General features: G+C 46.7%; 1 protein-coding gene across 1 annotated transcript in view; it reads left to right on the top strand.

Annotated features, from left to right (window-relative positions):
- zdhhc1 (zDHHC palmitoyltransferase 1) overlaps positions 1–20,050 on the top strand; it is a gene marked incomplete at its 3' end in the record, with an annotated part of 29,522 nt that extends 9,472 nt beyond the window's left edge. The window contains exons 5-7 of the mRNA XM_084190451.1: positions 6,084–6,208; positions 7,983–8,138; positions 19,929–20,050. Coding sequence (XP_084046577.1) covers positions 6,084–6,208; positions 7,983–8,138; positions 19,929–20,050 — 403 coding nt within the window. The remainder of the gene's footprint in view (positions 1–6,083; positions 6,209–7,982; positions 8,139–19,928) is intronic.
- Positions 20,051–21,585: the final 1,535 nt, after the last annotated feature.

Genomic DNA, 21,585 nt, shown 5'->3' with positions numbered 1-21,585 from the left:
CCTGGGTGAGTTTAGGTCATGAGGTTAGTATGCTGTCCTGGGTGAGTTTAGGTCATAAGGTTAGTATGCTGTCCTGGGTGAGTTTAGGTCATAAGGTTAGTATGCTGTCCTGGGTGAGTTTAGGTCATAAGGTTAGTATGCTGTCCTGGGTGAGTTTAGGTCATGAGGTTAGTATGCTGTCCTGGGTGAGTTTAGGCCATGAGGTTAGTATGCTGTCCTGGGTGAGTTTAGGTCATGAGGTTAGTATGCTGTCCTGGGTGAGTTTAGGTCATAAGGTTAGTATGCTGTCCTGGGTGAGTTTAGGTCATAAGGTTAGTATGCTGTCCTGGGTGAGTTTAGGTCATGAGGTTAGTATGCTGTCCTGGGTGAGTTTAGGTCATGAGGTTAGTATGCTCTCCTGGGTGAGTTTAGGTCATGAGGTTAGTATGCTGTCCTGGGTGAGTTTAGGTCATAAGGTTAGTATGCTGTCCTGGGTGAGTTTAGGTCATAAGGTTAGTATGCTGTCCTGGGTGAGTTTAGGTCATAAGGTTAGTATGCTGTCCTGGGTGAGTTTAGGTCATAAGGTTAGTATGCTGTCCTGGGTGAGTTTAGGTCATGAGGTTAGTATGCTGTCCTGGGTGAGTTTAGGTCATGAGGTTAGTATGCTTTCCTGGGTGAGTTTAGGTCATAAGGTTAGTATGCTGTCCTGGGTGAGTTTAGGTCATAAGGTTAGTATGCTGTCCTGGGTGAGTTTAGGTCATAAGGTTAGTATGCTGTCCTGGGTGAGTTTAGGTCATGAGGTTAGTATGCTGTCCTTGGTGAGTTTAGGTCATGAGGTTAGTATGCTGTCCTGGGTGAGTTTAGGTCATAAGGTTAGTATGCTGTCCTGGGTGAGTTTAGGTCATAAGGTTAGTATGCTGTCCTTGGTGAGTTTAGGTCATGAGGTTAGTATGCTGTCCTGGGTGAGTTTAGGTCATAAGGTTAGTATGCTGTCCTTGGTGAGTTTAGGTCATGAGGTTAGTATGCTGTCCTGGGTGAGTTTAGGTCATAAGGTTAGCATGCTGTCCTTGGTGAGTTTAGGTCATGAGGTTAGTATGCTGTCCTTGGTGAGTTTATGTCATAAGGTTAGTATGCTGTCCTGGGTGAGTTTAGGTCATAAGGTTAGTATGCTGTCCTGGGTGAGTTTAGGTCATGAGGTTAGTATGCTGTCCTGGGTGAGTTTAGGTCATAAGGTTAGTATGCTGTCCTGGGTGAGTTTAGGTCATAAGGTTAGTATGCTGTCCTGGGTGAGTTTAGGTCATAAGGTTAGTATGCTGTCCTGGGTGAGTTTAGGTCATAAGGTTAGTATGCTGTCCTGGGTGAGTTTAGGTCATAAGGTTAGTATGCTGTCCTGGGTGAGTTTAGGTCATAAGGGGTTAGTATGCTGTCCTGGGTGAGTTTAGGTCATAAGGTTAGTATGCTGTCCTGGGTGAGTTTAGGTCATAAGGTTAGTATACTGTCCTGGGTGAGTTTAGGTCATAAGGTTAGTATGCTGTCCTGGGTGAGTTTAGGTCATAAGGTTAGTATGCTGTCCTGGGTGAGTTTAGGTCATAAGGTTAGTATGCTGTCCTGGGTGAGTTTAGGTCATGAGGTTAGTATGCTGTCCTGGGTGAGTTTAGGCCATGAGGTTAGTATGCTGTCCTGGGTGAGTTTAGGTCATGAGGTTAGTATGCTGTCCTGGGTGAGTTTAGGTCATAAGGTTAGTATGCTGTCCTGGGTGAGTTTAGGTCATAAGGTTAGTATGCTGTCCTGGGTGAGTTTAGGTCATGAGGTTAGTATGCTGTCCTGGGTGAGTTTAGGTCATGAGGTTAGTATGCTGTCCTGGGTCAGTTTAGGTCATGAGGTTAGTATGCTGTCCTGGGTGAGTTTAGGTCATAAGGTTAGTATGCTGTCCTGGGTGAGTTTAGGTCATAAGGTTAGTATGCTGTCCTGGGTGAGTTTAGGTCATAAGGTTAGTATGCTGTCCTGGGTGAGTTTAGGTCATAAGGTTAGTATGCTGTCCTGGGTGAGTTTAGGTCATGAGGTTAGTATGCTGTCCTGGGTGAGTTTAGGTCATGAGGTTAGTATGCTGTCCTGGGTGAGTTTAGGTCATAAGGTTAGTATGCTGTCCTGGGTGAGTTTAGGTCATAAGGTTAGTATGCTGTCCTGGGTGAGTTTAGGTCATAAGGTTAGTATGCTGTCCTGGGTGAGTTTAGGTCATGAGGTTAGTATGCTGTCCTTGGTGAGTTTAGGTCATGAGGTTAGTATGCTGTCCTGGGTGAGTTTAGGTCATAAGGTTAGTATGCTGTCCTGGGTGAGTTTAGGTCATAAGGTTAGTATGCTGTCCTGGGTGAGTTTAGGTCATAAGGTTAGTATGCTGTCCTTGGTGAGTTTAGGTCATGAGGTTAGTATGCTGTCCTGGGTGAGTTTAGGTCATAAGGTTAGTATGCTGTCCTTGGTGAGTTTAGGTCATGAGGTTAGTATGCTGTCCTGGGTGAGTTTAGGTCATAAGGTTAGCATGCTGTCCTTGGTGAGTTTAGGTCATGAGGTTAGTATGCTGTCCTTGGTGAGTTTATGTCATAAGGTTAGTATGCTGTCCTGGGTGAGTTTAGGTCATAAGGTTAGTATGCTGTCCTGGGTGAGTTTAGGTCATAAGGTTAGCATGCTGTCCTGGGTGAGTTTAGGTCATGAGGTTAGTATGCTGTCCTGGGTGAGTTTAGGTCATGAGGTTAGTATGCTGTCCTGGGTGAGTTTAGGTCATAAGGTTAATATGCTGTCCTGGGTGAGTTTAGGTCATGAGGTTAGTATGCTGTCCTGGGTGAGTTTAGGTCATGAGGTTAGTATGCTGTCCTGGGTGAGTTTAGGTCATGAGGTTAGTATGCTGTCCTGGGTGAGTTTAGGTCATAAGGTTAGTATGCTGTCCTGGGTGAGTTTAGGTCATAAGGTTAGTATGCTGTCCTGGGTGAGTTTAGGTCATAAGGTTAGTATGCTGTCCTGGGTGAGTTTAGGTCATGAGGTTAGTATGCTGTCCTTGGTGAGTTTAGGTCATGAGGTTAGTATGCTGTCCTGGGTGAGTTTAGGTCATAAGGTTAGTATGCTGTCCTGGGTGAGTTTAGGTCATAAGGTTAGTATGCTGTCCTGGGTGAGTTTAGGTCATAAGGTTAGTATGCTGTCCTTGGTGAGTTTAGGTCATGAGGTTAGTATGCTGTCCTGGGTGAGTTTAGGTCATAAGGTTAGTATGCTGTCCTTGGTGAGTTTAGGTCATGAGGTTAGTATGCTGTCCTGGGTGAGTTTAGGTCATAAGGTTAGCATGCTGTCCTTGGTGAGTTTAGGTCATGAGGTTAGTATGCTGTCCTTGGTGAGTTTATGTCATAAGGTTAGTATGCTGTCCTGGGTGAGTTTAGGTCATAAGGTTAGTATGCTGTCCTGGGTGAGTTTAGGTCATAAGGTTAGCATGCTGTCCTGGGTGAGTTTAGGTCATGAGGTTAGTATGCTGTCCTGGGTGAGTTTAGGTCATGAGGTTAGTATGCTGTCCTGGGTGAGTTTAGGTCATAAGGTTAATATGCTGTCCTGGGTGAGTTTAGGTCATGAGGTTAGTATGCTGTCCTGGGTGAGTTTAGGTCATGAGGTTAGTATGCTGTCCTGGGTGAGTTTAGGTCATGAGGTTAGTATGCTGTCCTGGGTGAGTTTAGGTCATGAGGTTAGTATGCTGTTCTGGGTGAGTTTAGGTCATAAGGTTAGTATGCTGTCCTGGGTGAGTTTAGGTCATGAGGTTAGTATGCTGTCCTGGGTGAGTTTAGGTCATAAGGTTAGTATGCTGTCCTTGGTGAGTTTAGGTCATAAGGTTAGTATGCTGTCCTGGGTGAGTTTAGGTCATAAGGTTAGTATGCTGTCCTGGGTGAGTTTAGGTCATAAGGTTAGTATGCTGTCCTGGGTGAGTTTAGGTCATAAGGTTAGTATGCTGTCCTGGGTGAGTTTAGGTCATAAGGTTAGTATGCTGTCCTGGGTGAGTTTAGGTCATAAGGTTAGTATGCTGTCCTGTGTGAGTTTAGGTCATGAGGTTAGTATGCTGTCCTGGGTGAGTTTAGGTCATGAGGTTAGTATGCTGTCCTGGGTGAGTTTAGGTCATAAGGTTAGTATGCTGTCCTGGGTGAGTTTAGGTCATAAGGTTAGTATGCTGTCCTGGGTGAGTTTAGGTCATAAGGTTAGTATGCTGTCCTGGGTGAGTTTAGGTCATGAGGTTAGTATGCTGTCCTGGGTGAGTTTAGGTCATAAGGTTAGTATGCTGTCCTGGGTGAGTTTAGGTCATGAGGTTAGTATGCTGTCCTGGGTGAGTTTAGGTCATGAGGTTAGTATGCTGTCCTGGGTGAGTTTAGGTCATGAGGTTAGTATGCTGTCCTGGGTGAGTTTAGGTCATGAGGTTAGTATGCTGTCCTGGGTGATTTTAGGTCATAAGGTTAGTATGCTGTCCTGGGTGAGTTTAGGTCATGAGGTTAGTATGCTGTCCTGGGTGAGTTTAGGTCATAAGGTTAGTATGCTGTCCTGGGTGAGTTTAGGTCATGAGGTTAGTATGCTGTCCTGGGTGAGTTTAGGTCATGAGGTTAGTATGCTGTCCTGGGTGAGTTTAGGTCATGAGGTTAGTATGCTGTCCTGGGTGAGTTTAGGTCATGAGGTTAGTATGCTGTCCTGGGTGAGTTTAGGTCATGAGGTTAGTATGCTGTCCTGGGTGATTTTAGGTCATAAGGTTAGTATGCTGTCCTGGGTGAGTTTAGGTCATGAGGTTAGTATGCTGTCCTGGGTGAGTTTAGGTCATAAGGTTAGTATGCTGTCCTGGGTGAGTTTAGGTCATGAGGTTAGTATGCTGTCCTGGGTGAGTTTAGGTCATGAGGTTAGTATGCTGTCCTGGGTGAGTTTAGGTCATGAGGTTAGTATGCTGTCCTGGGTGAGTTTAGGTCATGAGGTTTAGTATGCTGTCCTGGGTGAGTTTAGGTCATGAGGTTAGTATGCTGTCCTGGGTGATTTTAGGTCATAAGGTTAGTATGCTGTCCTGGGTGAGTTTAGGTCATGAGGTTAGTATGCTGTCCTGGGTGAGTTTAGGTCATAAGGTTAGTATGCTGTCCTGGGTGAGTTTAGGTCATGAGGTTAGTATGCTGTCCTGGGTGAGTTTAGGTCATGAGGTTAGTATGCTGTCCTGGGTGAGTTTAGGTCATGAGGTTAGTATGCTGTCCTGGGTGAGTTTAGGTCATGAGGTTAGTATGCTGTCCTGGGTGAGTTTAGGTCATAACACAGAATACTGCTCTGTTTCACAGCAACATAACAACACTGTGTTTGTCTGTAATGAAAGCCTCTTGTCCATTGATGGACTGTCACTCTGAAGCCCTTGTCTCTCATGAGTTGGAACTGTCACAGTGCTATGACTGATTGTTTGTGTCCTGACTGTATAAGTCAGCGTTCACTTCAAACTATGTAACTTGACATCGTGCCTGAACATGCACCAAGCTTTATCTTTCGCTGTCAGTGTTGTCTTTTCACTCCTCTGGTATTAATAATATATCATATCCTAACCTCTCATTATTCCCTCTCTGTGTCCATGTACCCTAACCTATCTCCCCCCCCCCCCCCCAGGCTTTTCCTGAACAGTGGTATCTCTGTGTTCATGTACCCTAACCTATCTCCCCCCCCCCCCCAGGCTTTTCCTGAACAGTGGTATCTCTGTGTTCATGTACCCTAACCTATCTCTCCCCCCCCCCAGGCTTTTCCTGAACAGTGGTATCTCTGTGTTCATGTACCCTAACCTATCCCCCCCCCCCCCCCCCCAGGCTTTTCCTGAACAGTGGTATCTCTGTGTTCATGTACCCTAACCTATCCCCCCCCCCCCCCCAGGCTTTTCCTGAACAGTGGTATCTCTATGTTCATGTACCCTAACCTATCTCTCCCCCCCCCCCCCAGGCTTTTCCTGAACAGTGGTATCTCTGTGTTCATGTACCCTAACCTATCTCTCTCCCCCCCCCCCCCAGGCTTTTCCTGAACAGTGGTATCTCTGTCTTCATGTACCCTAACATATCCTCTCTCTCTCTCTCTCCCAGGCTTTTCCTGAACAGTGTGATCTCTGCTCTGCTGGGTATATTCCTGGTGGTGGTCATCGCCAGTTACATCTTCATCGAGTTCTTCTTGGATCCCTCAAAGCTGCGCAGTGATAAACACTTTCAAGGTAAACCCTGGTACCTGGCACTGATAAACACTTTCAAGGTAAACCCTGGTACCTGGCACTGATAAACACTTTCAAGGTAAACCCTGGTACCTGGCACTGATAAACACTTTCAAGGTAAACCCTGGTACCTGGCACTGATAAACACTTTCAAGGTAAACCCTGGTACCTGGCACTGATATACAGTATGATCATCTACATTCAATCTATCAGCTTTATTATGAGAGAGAGACAGAGAGAGAGAGAGAGACTCTGCATGCAGAGAGACTCTGCATGCAGAATTCTGCAAAAACATCCTCCGTGTACAACTTAAAACACCAAATAATGCATGCAGAGCAGAATTAGGCCAATACCCGCTAATTATCAAAATCCAGAAAATAGCCGTTAAATTCTACAACCACCTAAAAGGAAGCGATTCCCAAACCTTCCATAACAAAGCCATCACCTACAGAGAGATGAACTTGGAGAAGAGTCCCCTAAGTAAGCTTGTCCTGGGCCTCTGTTCACAAACACAAACAGACCCCACAGAGCCCCAGGACAACAACAACAACAACACAACTAGACCCAACCAAATCATGAGAAAACAAAAAGAGAATTACTTGACACATTGGAAAGAATTAACTAAAAAACAGAGCAAACTAGAATGCTATTTGGCCCTAAACAGAGAGTACACAGTGGCAGAATACCTGACCACTGTGACTGACCCAAACTTAAGGAAAGCTTTGACTATGTACAGACTCAGTGAGCATAGCCTTGCTATTGAGAAAGGCTGCATAGGCAGACCTGGCTCTCAAGAGAAGACAGGCTATGTGCACACTGCCCACAAAATGAGGTGGAAACTGAGCTGCACTTCCTAACCTCCTGCCAAATGTATGACCATATTAGAGACACATATTTCCCTCAGATTACAGCGATCCACAAAGTATTCGAAAACAAACCAAATTTGATAAACTCCCTTATCTACTGGGTGAAAAACCACAGTGTGCCATCACAGCAGCAAGATTTGTGACCTGTTGCCACAAGAAAAGGGCAACCAGTGAAGAACAAACACCATTGTAAATACAACCCATATTTATGTTTATTTATTTTCCCTTTTGTACTTTAACTATTTGCACATTGTTACAACACTGTATATATACATAATATGACATTTGAAATGTCTTTATTCTTTTGAAACTTCTGAGTGTAATGTTTACTGTTAATATTTATTGTTTATTTCACTTTTGTTTACTATCTACTTCACTTGCTTTGGCAATGTTAACACACGTTTCCCATGCCAATAAAGCCCTAAAATTGAAATTGAAATTAAATTGAATTGAATTGAATTGAGAGAGAGAGAGAGAGAGAGAGAGAGAGAAAGGGAAGCAGAGAGAGAGAGAGAGAGAGAGAGAGAAAGGGAAAGGGAAGCAGAGAGAGAGAGAGAGAGAGAGAGAGAAAGGGAAAGGGAAGCAGAGAGAGAGAGAGAGAGAGAGAGAGAAAGGGAAAGGGAAGCAGAGAGAGAGAGAGAGAAGCAGAGAGAGAGAGAGAAGCAGAGAGAGAGAGAGAGAGAGAGAGAAAGGGAAAGGGAAGCAGAGAGAGAGAGAGAGAAGCAGAGAGAGAGAGAGAAGCAGAGAGAGAGAGAGAGAAAGGGAAGCAGAGAGAGAGAGAGAGAGAGAGAGAGAGAGAGAGAGAGAGGGAAGCAGAGAGAGAGAGAGAGATGAAGATGTAAATACAAGACTAGCTCTCTGTGTCCACTCCTGACGTCTGTGCTGATGTCCCTGCCTTGTCCCCCTCACAGTGAAGAATGAGACGGTGGTGTGGTTTGTGTTCCTGCCCGTGGCTCCGGTCTCCACAGCAGGCCCAGCCATCCCTACCCTGGCTGGCGTCACCATCGCCCTGGGCCTGCTCTCTGCTCTGCTGCTGGGTCATCTACTCTGCTTCCACATATACCTCCGTGAGTTTAACATCTGCTTTATACTTCATGTTTATGTCTGTCTCTGGCTGGCTGGCCCTTTGTATGTCTGTCTGCTGGGACATCTACTCTGTTTCCACATATACTGTACCTCAGTAAGTCTATCTAGCTGGCTGGCTGGCTTGGTGCTCACTTTGGGCAGTCCAATAACTAATATTTACAGTGGGGAGAACAAGTATTTGATACACTGCCGATTTTGCAGGTTTTCCTACTTACAAAGCATGTAGAGGTCTGTAATTTTTATCATAGGTACACTTCAACTGTGAGAGACGGAATCTAAAACAAACATCCAGAAAATCACATTGTATGATTTTTAAGTAATTCATTTGCATTTTATTGCGTGACATAAGTATTTGATACATCAGAAAAGCAGAACTTAATATTTGGTACAGAAACCTTTGTTTGCAATTACAGAGATCATACGTTTCCTGTAGGTCTTGACCAGGTTTGCACACACTGCAGCAGGGATTTTGGCCCAATCCTCCATACTCCATACAGACCTTCTCCAGATCCTTCAGGTTTCGGGGCTGTCTCTGGGCAATACGGACTTTCAGCTCCCTCCAAAGATTTTCTATTGGGTTCAGGTCTGGAGACTGGCTAGGCCACTCCAGGACCTTGAGATGCTTCTTACGGAGCCACTCCTTAGTTGCCCTGGCTGTGTGTTTCGGGTCGTTGTCATGCTGGAAGATCCAGCCACGACCCATCTTCAATGCTCTTACTGAGGGAAGGAGGTTGTTGGCCAAGATCTCGCGATACATGGCCCCATCCATCCTCCCCTCAATACGGTGCAGTCGTCCTGTCCCCTTTGCAGAAAAGCATCCCCAAAGAATGATGTTTCCACCTCCATGCTTCACGGTTGGGATGGTGTTCTTGGGGTTGTACTCATCCTTCTTCTTCCTCCAAACACTGCGAGTGCCGTTTAGACCAAAAAACTCAATTTTTGTCTCATCAGACCACATTACCTTCTCCCATTCCTCCTCTGGATCATCCAGATGGTCAATGGCAAACTTCTGACGGGCCTGGACATGCGCTGGCTTGAGCAGGGGGACCTTGCGTGCGCTGCAGGATTTTAATCCATGACGGCGTAGTGTGTTACTAATGGTTTTCTTTGAGACTGTGGTCCCAGCTCTCTTCAGGTCATTGACCAGGTCCTGCCGTGTAGTTCTGGGCTGATCCCTCACCTTCCTCATGATCATTGATGCCCCACAAGGTGAGATCTTGCATGGGGCCCCAGACCGAGGATGATTGACCGTCATCTTGAACTTCTTCCATTTTCTAATAATTGTGCCAACAGTTGTTGCCTTCTCACCAAGCTGCTTGCCTATTGTCCTGTAGCCCATCCCAGCCTTGTGCAGGTCTACAATTTTATCCCTGATGTCCTTACACAGCTCTCTGGTCTTGGCCATTGTGGAGAGGTTGGAGTCTGTTTGATTGATTGTGTGGATAGGTGTCTTTTATACAGGAAACGAGTTCAAACAGGTGCAGTTAATACAGGTAATGAGTGGAGAACAGGAGGGCTTCTTAAAGAAAAACTAACAGGTCTGTGAGAGCCGGAATTCTTAATGGTTGGTAGGTGATCAAATACTTATGTCATGCAATAAAATGCAAATTAATTACTTAAAAATCATACAATGTGATTTTCTGGATTTTTGTTTTAGATTCCGTCTCTCACAGTTGAAGTGTACCTATGATAAAAATTACAGACCTCTACATGCTTTGTAAGTAGGAAAACCTGCAAAATCGGCAGTGTATCAAATACTTGTTCTCCCCACTGTATATCTAACGTTTACCTACCAACTAAGCATTTATATAACTAACTTTGTACTTTATACCTTAGTCAAAATCTCTCACAGTGTACACATCTCAACAAGAGTGTAAATCATATCTACCTCTCTTAGTGGGTACTATACAGTCAGTGATGTGGTGAAATATTCATCCCTGAGTAGACTGTTCTGATCTGCGTCTCCTGCTGTGTGCCTCCATAGCAGCAGCATCATTAGCCCCAGTGAATACAACAAGCTCCATAGCAACAGCATCATTAGCCCCAGTGAATACAACAAGCTCCATAGCAGCAGCATCATTAGCCCCAGTGAATACAACAAGCTCCATAGCAGCAGCATCATTAGCCCCAGTGAATACAACAAGCTCCATAGCAGCAGCATCATTAGCCCCAGTGAATACAACAAGCTCCATAGCAGCAGCATCATTAGCCCCAGTGAATACAACAAGCTCCATAGCAACAGCATCATTAGCCCCAGTGAATACAACAAGCTCCATAGCAGCAGCATCATTAGCCCCAGTGAATACAACAAGCTCCATAGCAGTAGCATCATTAGCCCCAGTGAATACAACAAGCTCCATAGCAGTAGCATCATTAGCCCCAGTGAATACAGCAAGCTCCATAGCAGCAGCATCATTAGCCCCAGTGAATACAACAAGCTCCATAGCAACAGCATCATTAGCCCCAGTGAATACAACAAGCTCCATAGCAGCAGCATCATTAGCCCCAGTGAATACAACAAGCTCCATAGCAGTAGCATCATTAGCCCCAGTGAATACAACAAGCTCCATAGCAACAGCATCATTAGCCCCAGTGAATACAACAAGCTCCATAGCAGCAGCATCATTAGCCCCAGTGAATACAACAAGCTCCATAGCAGCAGCATCATTAGCCCCAGTGAATACAAGAAGCTCCATAGCAGCAGCATCATTAGCCCCAGTGAATACAACAAGCTCCATAGCAGCAGCAGCATTAGCCCCAGTGAATACAACAAGCTCCATAGCAGCAGCATCATTAGCCCCAGTGAATACAACAAGCTCCATAGCAGCAGCATCATTAGCCCCAGTGAATACAACAAGCTCCATAGCAGCAGCATCATTAGCCCCAGTGAATACAAGAAGCACACTGTTAACATCAAAGCATGGGCTTAGAAGCATCCCACTACAAGCCCTTGATACCTGCTGTAAATTCTCACATCATGTTACAATACTGGCTTGTATTATCTCTGTCTCTCACACACACACACACACACACACACACACACACACACACTCACACACACACACACACACACACACACACACACACACACACACACACACACACACACACACACACACACACACATAGAGCAGTATGTTAGTCGCAGCACGGACTTGGTAGGATAGGAGGCCAAATGGGCGGAGGCTCTGCAGTGTGTGCCTGTGTGTGCGTGCCTGTGCCTGTGTGTGTGTGCCTGTGTGTGCGTGCCTGTGTGTGCGTGCCTGTGTGTGCGTGCCTGTGTGTGCGTGCCTGTGTGTGCGTGCCTGTGTGTGCGTGCCTGTGTGTGCGTGCCTGTGTGTGTGTGCCTGTGTGTGCGTGCCTGTGTGTGCGTGCCTGTGTGTGCGTGCCTGTGTGTGCGTGCCTGTGTGTGTGTGCCTGTGTGTGTGTGCCTGTGTGTGTGTGCCTGTGTGTGTGTGCCTGTGTGTGTGTGTGCGTGTCAAATACCATTTGTCTGATTCGAAACCAGCCACTTGGGTGCCTGCTCTGGTTACCTTGGACACCAGAAGCCAAAAGAAGACACCTTGTTTCAACAAAGATGCTAGGCGACTGTGGGATCACGCTCTCCATAATCGATGTGAGCTAGACCTTTAAACAGGTAAACATTACCAGGACGGATTACCAGGACGTGTACTCAGAGCATGCGCGGACCAACTGGCAAGTGTCTTCGCTGACATTTTCAACCTGTCCCTGACCGAGTCTGTAACACATACAGGGCCTTGCTAAAGTATTCATCCCACTTGGCATTTTAAAAAAAAATTTGCATTACAACCTGTAATTTAAATGGATTTGTATTTTTTATTTCATGTAATGGACATACGCACACCAAAAAGTCCAAATTGGTGAAGTGAAATTAAAAAACTAAATAACGGAAAAGTGGTACGTGCATACAGTGGGGAAAAAAAAGTATTTAGTCAGCCACCAATTGTGCAAGTTCTCCCACTTAAAAAGATGAGAGAGGCCTGTAATTTTCATCATAGGTACACGTCAACTATGACAGACAAAATGAGAAAAAAAAATCCAGAAAATCACATTGTAGGATTGTTAATGAATTTATTTGCAAATTATGGTGGAAAATAAGTATTTGGTCAATAACAAAAGTTCCTCAATACTTTGTTATATACCCTTTGTTGGCAATGACACAGGTCAAACGTTTTCTGTAAGTCTTCACAAGGTTTTCACACACTGTTGCTGGTATTTTGGCCCATTCCTCCATGCAGATCTCCTCTAGAGCAGTGATGTTTTGGGGCTGTCGCTGGGCAACACGGACTTTCAACTCCCTCCAAAGATTTTCTATGGGGTTGAGATCTGGAGACTGGCTAGGCCACTCCAGGACCTTGAAATGCTTCTTACGAAGCCACTCCTTCGTTGCCCGGGCGGTGTGTTTGGGATCATTGTCATGCTGAAAGACCCAGCCACGTTTCATCTTCAATGCCCTTGCTGATGGAAGGAGGTTTTCACTCAAAATCTCACGATACATGGCCCCATTCATTCTTTCCTTTACACGGATCAGTCGTCCTGGTCCCTTTGCAGAAAAACAGCCCCAAAGCATGATGTTCCCACCCCCATGCTTCACAGTAGGTATGGTGTTCTTTGGATGCAACTCAGCATTCTTTGTCCTCTAAACATGACAAGTTTAGTTTTTACCAAAAAGTTCTATTTTGGTTTCATCTGACCATATGACATTCTCCCAATCCTCTTCTGGATCATCCAAATGCACTCTAGCAAACTTCAGACGGGCCTGGACATGTACTGGCTTAAGCAGGGGGACACGTCTGGCACTGCAGGATTTGAGTCCCTGGCGGCGTAGTGTGTTACTGATGGTAGGCTTTGTTACTTTGGTCCCAGCTCTCTGCAGGTCATTCACTAGGTCCCCCCGTGTGGTTCTGCGATTTTTGCTCACCGTTCTTGTGATCATTTTGACCCCACGGTGTGAGATCTTGCGTGGAGCCCCAGATCGAGGGAAATTATCAGTGGTCTTGTATGTCTTCCATTTCCTAATAATTGCTCCCACAGTTGATTTCTTCAAACCAAGCTGCTTACCTATTGCAGATTCAGTCTTCCCAGCCTGGTGCAGATCTACAATTTTGTTTCTGGTGTCCTTTGACAGCTCTTTGGTGTTGGCCATAGTGGAGTTTGGAGTGTGACTGTTTGAGGTTGTGGACAGGTGTCTTTTATACTGATAACAAGTTCAAACAGGTGCCATTAATACAGGTAACGAGTGGAGGACAGAGGAGCCTCTTAAAGAAGAAGTTACAGGTCTGTGAGAGCCAGAAATCTTGCTTGTTTGTAGGTGACCAAATACTTATTTTTCCACCATAATTTGCAAATAAATTCATAAAAAATCCTACAATGTGATTTTCTGGAAAAGAATTTCTCAATTTGTCTGTCATAGTTGACGTGTACCTATGATGAAAATTACATTTACATTTACATTTTAGTCATTTAGCAGACGCTCTTATCCAGAGCGACTTACAGTTAGTGAACACATATATATATATATATATATATTTTTTTTTATACTGGCCCCCCGTGGGAATCGAACCCACAACCCTGCCGTTGCAAACGCCATGCTCTATCAACTGAGCTACATCCCTGCCGGCCATTCCCTCCCCTACCCTGGACAACGCTGGGCCAATTGTGCGCCGCCCATGAGTCTCCTGGTCGCGGCCGGCTGCGACAGAGCCTGGATTCAAACCAGGATCTCTAGTGGCACAGTTAGCACTGCGATCCAGTGCCTTAGACCACTGCGCCACTCACAAATTACAGGCCTCTCTCATCTTTTTAAGTGGGAGAACTTGCACAATTGGTGGCTGACTAAATACTTTTTCCCCCCACTGTATGTATTCACCCCCTTTGCTATGAAGCCCCTAAATATGATCTGGTGCAACCAATTACCTTCAGAAGTCACATAATTAGTTAAATAAAGTCCACCTGTGTGCAATCTAAGTGTCACATCATCTGTCACATGATCTCAGTATATATACACCTGTTCTGAAAGGCCCCAGAGTCTGCAACACCACTAAGCAAGGGGCACCACCAAGCAAGCGGCACCATGAAGACCAAGGATCTCTCCAAACAGGTCAGGGACAAAGTTGTGGAGAAGTACAGATCAGGGTTGGGTTATAAAAAAATATCAGAAACTTTGAACATCCCACGGAGCACCATTAAATCCATGATTAAAAAATTGAAAGAATATGGCACCACAACAAACCTGCCAAGAGAGGGCCGCCCACCAAAACTCACGACCCAGGCAAGGAGGGCATTAATCAGAGAGGCAACAAAGAGACCAACGATAACCCTGAAGGAGCTGCAAAGCTCCACAGCTGAGATTGGAGTATCTGTCCATAGGACCACTTTAAGCCGTACACTCCACAGAGCTGGGCTTTATGGAAGAGTGGCCAGAAAAAAGCCATTGCTTCATGAACAAAATAAGCAAACACGTTTGGTGTTCGCCAAAAGGCATGTGGGAGACTCCCCAAACATATGGAAGAAGGTACTCTGGTCAGATGAGACTAAAATTGAGCTTTTTGGCCATCAAGGAAAGTGCTATGTCTGGCGCAAACCCAACACCTCTCATCACCCCGAGAACACCATCCCCACAGTGAAGCATGGTGGTGGCAGCATCATGCTGTGGGGATGTTTTTCATCGTCAGGGACTGGGAAACTGGTCAGAATTGAAGGAATGATGGATGGTGCTAAATACAGGGAAATTCTTGAGGGAAACCTGTTTCAGTCTTCCAGAGATTTGAGACTGGGACGGAGGTTCACCTTCCAGCAGGACAATGCCCCTAAGCATACTGCTAAAGCAACACTCGAGAGGTTTAAGGGGAAACATTTAAATGTCTTGAAATGGCCTAGTCAAAGCCCAGACCTCAATCCAATTGAGAATCTGTGGTATGACTTAAAGATTGCTGTACACGAGCGGAACCCATCCAACTTGAAGGAGCTGGAGCAGTTTTGCCTTGAAAAATGGGCAAAAATCCCAGTGGCTAGATGTGCCAAGCTTATAGAGACATACCCCAAGAGACTTGCAGGTGTAATTGCTGCAAAAGGTGGCTCTACAAAGTATTGACTTTGGGGGGTGAATAGTTATGCACGCTCAAGTTTTCTGTTTTTTTGTCTTATTTCTTGTTTGTTTCACAATAATTAATATTTTGCATCTTCAAAGTGGTAGGTATGTTGTGTAAATCAAATGATACAAACCCCCCAAAAATCAATTTTAATTCCAGGTTAAAGGCAACAAAATAGGAAAAATGCCAAGGGGGGTGAATAATTTCGCAAGCCACTGTACATGTTTCAAGCAGACCACCATAGTCCCTGTGCCCAAGAAAGCGAAGGTAACCTGCCTAAATGACTACCGACCCGTAGCACTTACGTCGGTAGCCATGAAGTGCTTTGAAAGGCTGGTCATGGCTCACATCAACACCATCATCCCGGAAACCCTAGACCCACTCCAATTCGCATACCGCCCCAACAGATCCACAGATGACGCAATCTCAATCGCACTCCACACTGCCCTTTCCCACCTGGACAAAAGGAACACCTATGTGAGAATGCTGTTCATTGACTACAGCTCAGCATTCAACACCATAGTGCCCACCAAGCTCATCACTAAGCTAAGGACCCTGGGACTAAACACCTCCCTCTGCAACTGGATCCTGGACCTCCTGACGGCCACCCCCAGGTGGTAAGGGTAGGTAACAACACATCTGCCCCGCTGATCCTCAACACGGGGGCCCCTCAGGGGTGCGTGCTTAGTCCCCTGCTATACTCCTTGTTCACCCACGACTGCATGGCTAAGCACGACTCCAACACCATCATTAAGTTTGCTGACGACACAACGGTGGTAGGCCTGATCACCAACAATGATGAGACAGCCTATAGGGAGGAGGTCAGAGACCTGGCCGTGTGGTGCCAGGACAACAACCTCTCCCTCAATGTGAGCAAGGCGAGCTGATCGTGGACTACAGGAAAAGGAGAGCCGAACACGCCCCCATTCACATCGACGGGGCTGTAGTAGAGCGGGTCGAGAGTTTCAAGTTCCTTGGTGTCCACATCACCAACAAACTATCATGGTCCAAACACACCAAGACAGTCGTGAAGAGGGCACGACAACACCTTTTCCCCCTCAGGAGACTGAAAGATTTGGCATGGGTCCCCAGATCCTCAAAAAGTTATACAGCTGCACCATCGAGAGCATCCTGACCGGTTGCATCACCGCCTGGTATGGCAACTGCTCGGCATCCGACCGTAAGTCGCTACAGAGGGTAGTGCGTACCGGAGCGCCAAGTCTAGGTCCAAAAGGCCCCTTAACAGCTTCTACCCCCAAGCCATAAGACTGCTGAACAGTTAATCAAATGGCCACCTCGACTATTTACATTGACACCCCCCCACCATTTGTTTTTACACTGCTACTATTCGCTGTTTATTATCTATGCATAGTCACTTTACCCCTACCTACATGTATAAATTACCTTGACTAACCTGTACCCCCGCACATTGACTTGGTACCGGTACCCCCTGTATATAGCCTCATTATTGTTATTTAAATTTTTTACTTTAGTTTATTTAGTAAATCTTTTCTTAACTCTATTTCTTGAACTGTATTGTTGGTTAAGGGCTTGTAAGTAAGCGTTTCACGGTAAGGTGACCTGTTGTATTCGGCGCATGTGACAAATAAGATTTTATTTTATTTTTGCCCTGATTCAGCCTGTTAACATCTAGTACAGGACTACAACACACCACTGCTGGATACTCTTTCTAGTTGCTTTTAGTTGCCTGTTATTTATTCAATAAGTTAAACTATTTTAAGGAATGAAGTTAGCGCTAAAACAGCAGAATTAACCCAAAATAACATATTTTGAAATCTGCCTTAGTGATCCAGTATTTAGATAATTATCATGGTGTCACCCACCTTTATAGAAACAACAGTTTCTCCTCCTCTCTCTGTCCATGGTGTTAACAACCCCATCGATCTGGATGGCCGGGCCCTCAGTGTCATGTCATCTGAGTAACACGGTGCTCCTCCTCCTCTCTGTCCATGGTGTTAACAACCCCATCGATCTGGATGGCCGGGCCCTCAGTGTCATGTCCTCTGAGTAACACGGTGCTCCTCCTCTCTCTGTCCATGGTGTTAACAACCCCATCGATCTGGATGGCCGGGCCCTCAGTGTCATGTCATCTGAGTAACACGGTGCTCCTCCTCTCTCTGTCCATGGTGTTAACAACCCCATCGATCTGGATGGCCGGGCCCTCAGTGTCATGTCCTCTGAGTAACACGGTGCTCCTCCTCTCTCTGTCCATGGTGTTAACAACCCCATCGATCTGGATGGCCGGGCCCTCAGTGTCATGTCATCTGAGTAACACGGTGCTCCTCCTCTCTCTGTCCATGGTGTTAACAACCCCATCGATCTGGATGGCCGGGCCCTCAGTGTCATGTCCTCTGAGTAACACGGTGCTCCTCCTCTCTCTGTCCATGGTGTTAACAACCCCATCGATCTGGATGGCCGGGCCCTGAGTGTCATGTCCTCTGAGTAACACGGTGCTCCTCCTCTCTCTGTCCATGGTGTTAACAACCCCATCGATCTGGATGGCCGGACCCTCAGTGTCATGTCCTCTGAGTAACACGGTGCTCCTCCTCTCTCTGTCCATGGTGTTAGATCTGGATGGCCGGGCCCTCAGTGTCATGTCCTCTGAGTAACACGGTGCTCCTCCTCTGTACTCTACACTGAGTGCACAAAACATTAAGAACACCTTCCTAAACTTGAGTTGCAGCACCCACTTTTGCCCTCAGAACAGCCTCAATTCATCGGGGCAGGGACTCTACAAGGTGTCGAAAGCATTCCAGAGGGATGCTTGGCCCATGTTGACTCCAATGCTTTCCAAAGTTGGGTCAAGTTGGCTGGATGTCCTTTGGGTGGTGGACCATTCTTGAAACACACGGGAAAATGTTGAGCGTGAAAAACTCAGCAGCGTTGCAGTTCTTGATACACTCAAACCGGTGCGCATGGCACCTACTACCATACGCCGTTCAAAGGCACTTAAATATTTTGTCTTGCCCATTGACCCTCTGAATGGCACACGTACACAATCCATGTCTCAAGGCTTAAACATCCTTCTTTAACCTGTCTCCTCCCCTTCATCTACACTGATTTGAAATGGATTTAAGAGGTGACATCAATAAGGGATCATAGCTTTCACCTGGATTCACCTGGGAAAGAGCAGGTGTTCATAATGTTTTGTACACACAGTGTAAATACACTGTGTCCCCGGGGCCCTCCTGTTCCACATGATGCCAATGAACTAATTGGCCCCATCACAGTACAACACAGTGTAAACAATGCCCTGAAGCTGGAACAACAAGCCACTCACTCACTCTGCCACTCACAGACCTGCTAGCTGATTTGTCTATGGGTCCTGGTCAAATGGCACCCTATTCCCTATATGGGCCCTGGTCAAAAGTAGTGCAGTACAGGGAATAGGGTGCCATTTGGGATTTATCCTGTGTCTATGACTGAATAAGGTCAAGTAGCTAATAACATTTGTAAGGGGGAGGGAGTGGCCATAGGGAGGGAGTGGCCATAGGGAGGGATGGGCCATAGGGAGGAGGGGCCAGGGAGTGGCCATATAGAGGGAGTGGCCATAGAGAGGGAGTGGCCATAGGGAGGAGGGCCCAGGGAGGGAGTGGCCATATAGAGGGAGTGGCCATAGGGAGGGAGTGGCCATAGGGAGGGAGTGGCCATATAGAGGGAGTGGCCATAGGGAGGGAGTGGCCATATAGAGGGAGTGGCCATAGGGAGGGAGTGGCCATAGAGAGGGAGTGGCCATAGGGAGGGAGTGGCCATATAGAGGGAGTGGCCATAGGGAGGGAGTGGCCATAGAGAGGGAGTGGCCATAGAGAGGGAGTGGCCATAGGGAGGAGGGGCCAGGGAGTGTATGGCAGCATTGACCCGTAGTCACAAAGCCTGTCATAGAGGGAGTGCTGATCTATGATCAGTTTAGTCTTTTATATAATAATAAATAAGAAGGGGGACCTGATCCCAGATCAGCACTCCTACAGGTGCTTTGTGAATACAGGCCTGTAATGTTGAGAGGTACCACAAGGGGGCGTAGGAGGGATGGCTGTCCACTGTGTTGTAGCCTGCTACTGTATCCACAGAGAGGTCAAGGCAGCTTCCTTACATTGATGATGGAAGGCAGAGATCGTCAGCTAGCAGAAAATTAGGCCCGCGGACGATTTTATTTGGCCCGCCAAAGTTTTCTCAGCCCAAAAACAATCATTTGTTTTTGGACATAAAAGACTAGGAATTCACCTCAAAATGATTTTAATTTAGGAAATCTGTTCCGAAGTAATTCCACTGATAAATAGAGAGACGTGATTGTGTATCAATGTAATCAAGGTTTTAAATTATTATGGTTTTATAAAATATATTATCTGTTTGGGCTACAAATTATTTTGGCTTATGTTCTGGCCCTCCGACCGTCTGCTCAAGAAAAAATTGTCTCGTGGCTGAATCTAGTTGATGATCCTTGATGTAAGGTTTCATGACATTCATGTGTGTGTGTTTGTGTGCGTGTATACCATGCGCACATTGCTAACGGTGTTTTGTGTGTGTGTGTGTGTGTGTGTGTGTGTGTGTGTGTGTGTGTGTGTGTGTATGCCATGCGCACATTGCTAACGGTGTTTAGTGTGTGTGTGCCCTGCTAACGCTGCTCTCTCTCCGTTACAGTGTGGAACCGTCTGAGTACGTATGAGTACATCGTCAGACAGAGGCATCGCCAGGACTCCAGGGACAGCAGTAAAGGTATACAGGGGAACGAACCAGGACCTCCCAAAATCCAGCTCATGAAGGTACGCTGACCCAGGGAAATAGGATGACCATTTCTATGTTTCTATGTACTGCTGCCTTCCTTCCATGTACTGCCTCCTTCCTTCCATGTACTGCCTCCTTCCTTCTATGTTGAGTTGTGGTCCTCAGTGTCTGGATACCAGGGTACATATGGGTACATAATGGCTACCTTTCAGGTATGCTGCTATCCTTTTTTCTTGTCTCTCATCCCTAGACTGAATTTGATATGTGAGGCACATCATTTGGTTCTGCCTCAGATACACTGATAACAACTGGCCGTTCTGCCTCAGACACACTGCTAACAACTGGCCGTTCTGCCTCAGACACACTGCTAACAACTGGCCGTTCTGCCTCAGACACACTGCTAACAACTGGCCGTTCTGCCTCAGACACACTGCTAACAACTGGCCGTTCTGCCTCAGACACACTGCTAACAACTGGCCGTTCTGCCTCAGACACACTGCTAACAACTGGCCGTTCTGCCTCAGACACACTGCTAACAACTGGCCGTTCTGCCTGAGACACACTGCTAACAACTGGCCGTTCTGCCTCAGACACACTGCTAACAACTGGCCGTTCTGCCTCAGACACACTGCTAACAACTGGCCGTTCTGCCTCAGACACACTGCTAACAACTGGCCGTTCTGCCTCAGACACACTGCTAACAACTGGCCGTTCTGCCTCAGACACACTGCTAACAACTGGCCGTTCTGCCTCAGACACACTGCTAACAACTGGCCGTTCTGCCTCAGACACACTGCTAACAACTGGCCGTTCTGCCTCAGACACACTGCTAACAACTGGCCGTTCTGCCTCAGACACACTGCTAACAACTGGCCGTTCTGCCTCAGACACACTGCTAACAACTGGCCGTTCTGCTTCAGACACACTGCTAACAACTGGCCGTTCTGCCTCAGACACACTGCTAACAACTGGCCGTTCTGCCTCAGACACACTGCTAACAACTGGCCGTTCTGCCTCAGACACACTGCTAACAACTGGCCGTTCTGCCTCAGACACACTGCTAACAACTGGCCGTTCTGCCTGAGACACACTGCTAACAACTGGCCGTTCTGCCTCAGACACACTGCTAACAACCGGCCGTTCTGCCTCAGACACACTGCTAACAACTGGCCGTTCTGCCTCAGACACACTGCTAACAACTGGCCGTTCTGCCTCAGACACACTGCTAACAACTGGCCGTTCTGCCTGAGACACACTGCTAACAACTGGCCGTTCTGCCTCAGACACACTGCTAACAACTGGCCGTTCTGCCTCAGACACACTGCTAACAACTGGCCGTTCTGCCTCAGACACACTGCTAACAACTGGCCGTTCTGCCTCAGACACACTGCTAACAACTGGCCGTTCTGCCTCAGACACACTGCTAACAACTGGCCGTTCTGCCTCAGACACACTGCTAACAACTGGCCGTTCTGCCTCAGACACACTGCTAACAACTGGCCGTTCTGCCTCAGACACACTGCTAACAACTGGCCGTTCTGCCTGAGACACACTGCTAACAACTGGCCGTTCT

This window comes from Coregonus lavaretus (genome assembly GCF_964263955.1).
Source record: "Coregonus lavaretus genome assembly, contig: HAP1_SCAFFOLD_1221, whole genome shotgun sequence".
In the NCBI taxonomy this organism is placed as follows: domain Eukaryota; kingdom Metazoa; phylum Chordata; class Actinopteri; order Salmoniformes; family Salmonidae; genus Coregonus; species Coregonus lavaretus.
This window is presented reverse-complemented; position numbering and strand designations above follow the sequence as displayed.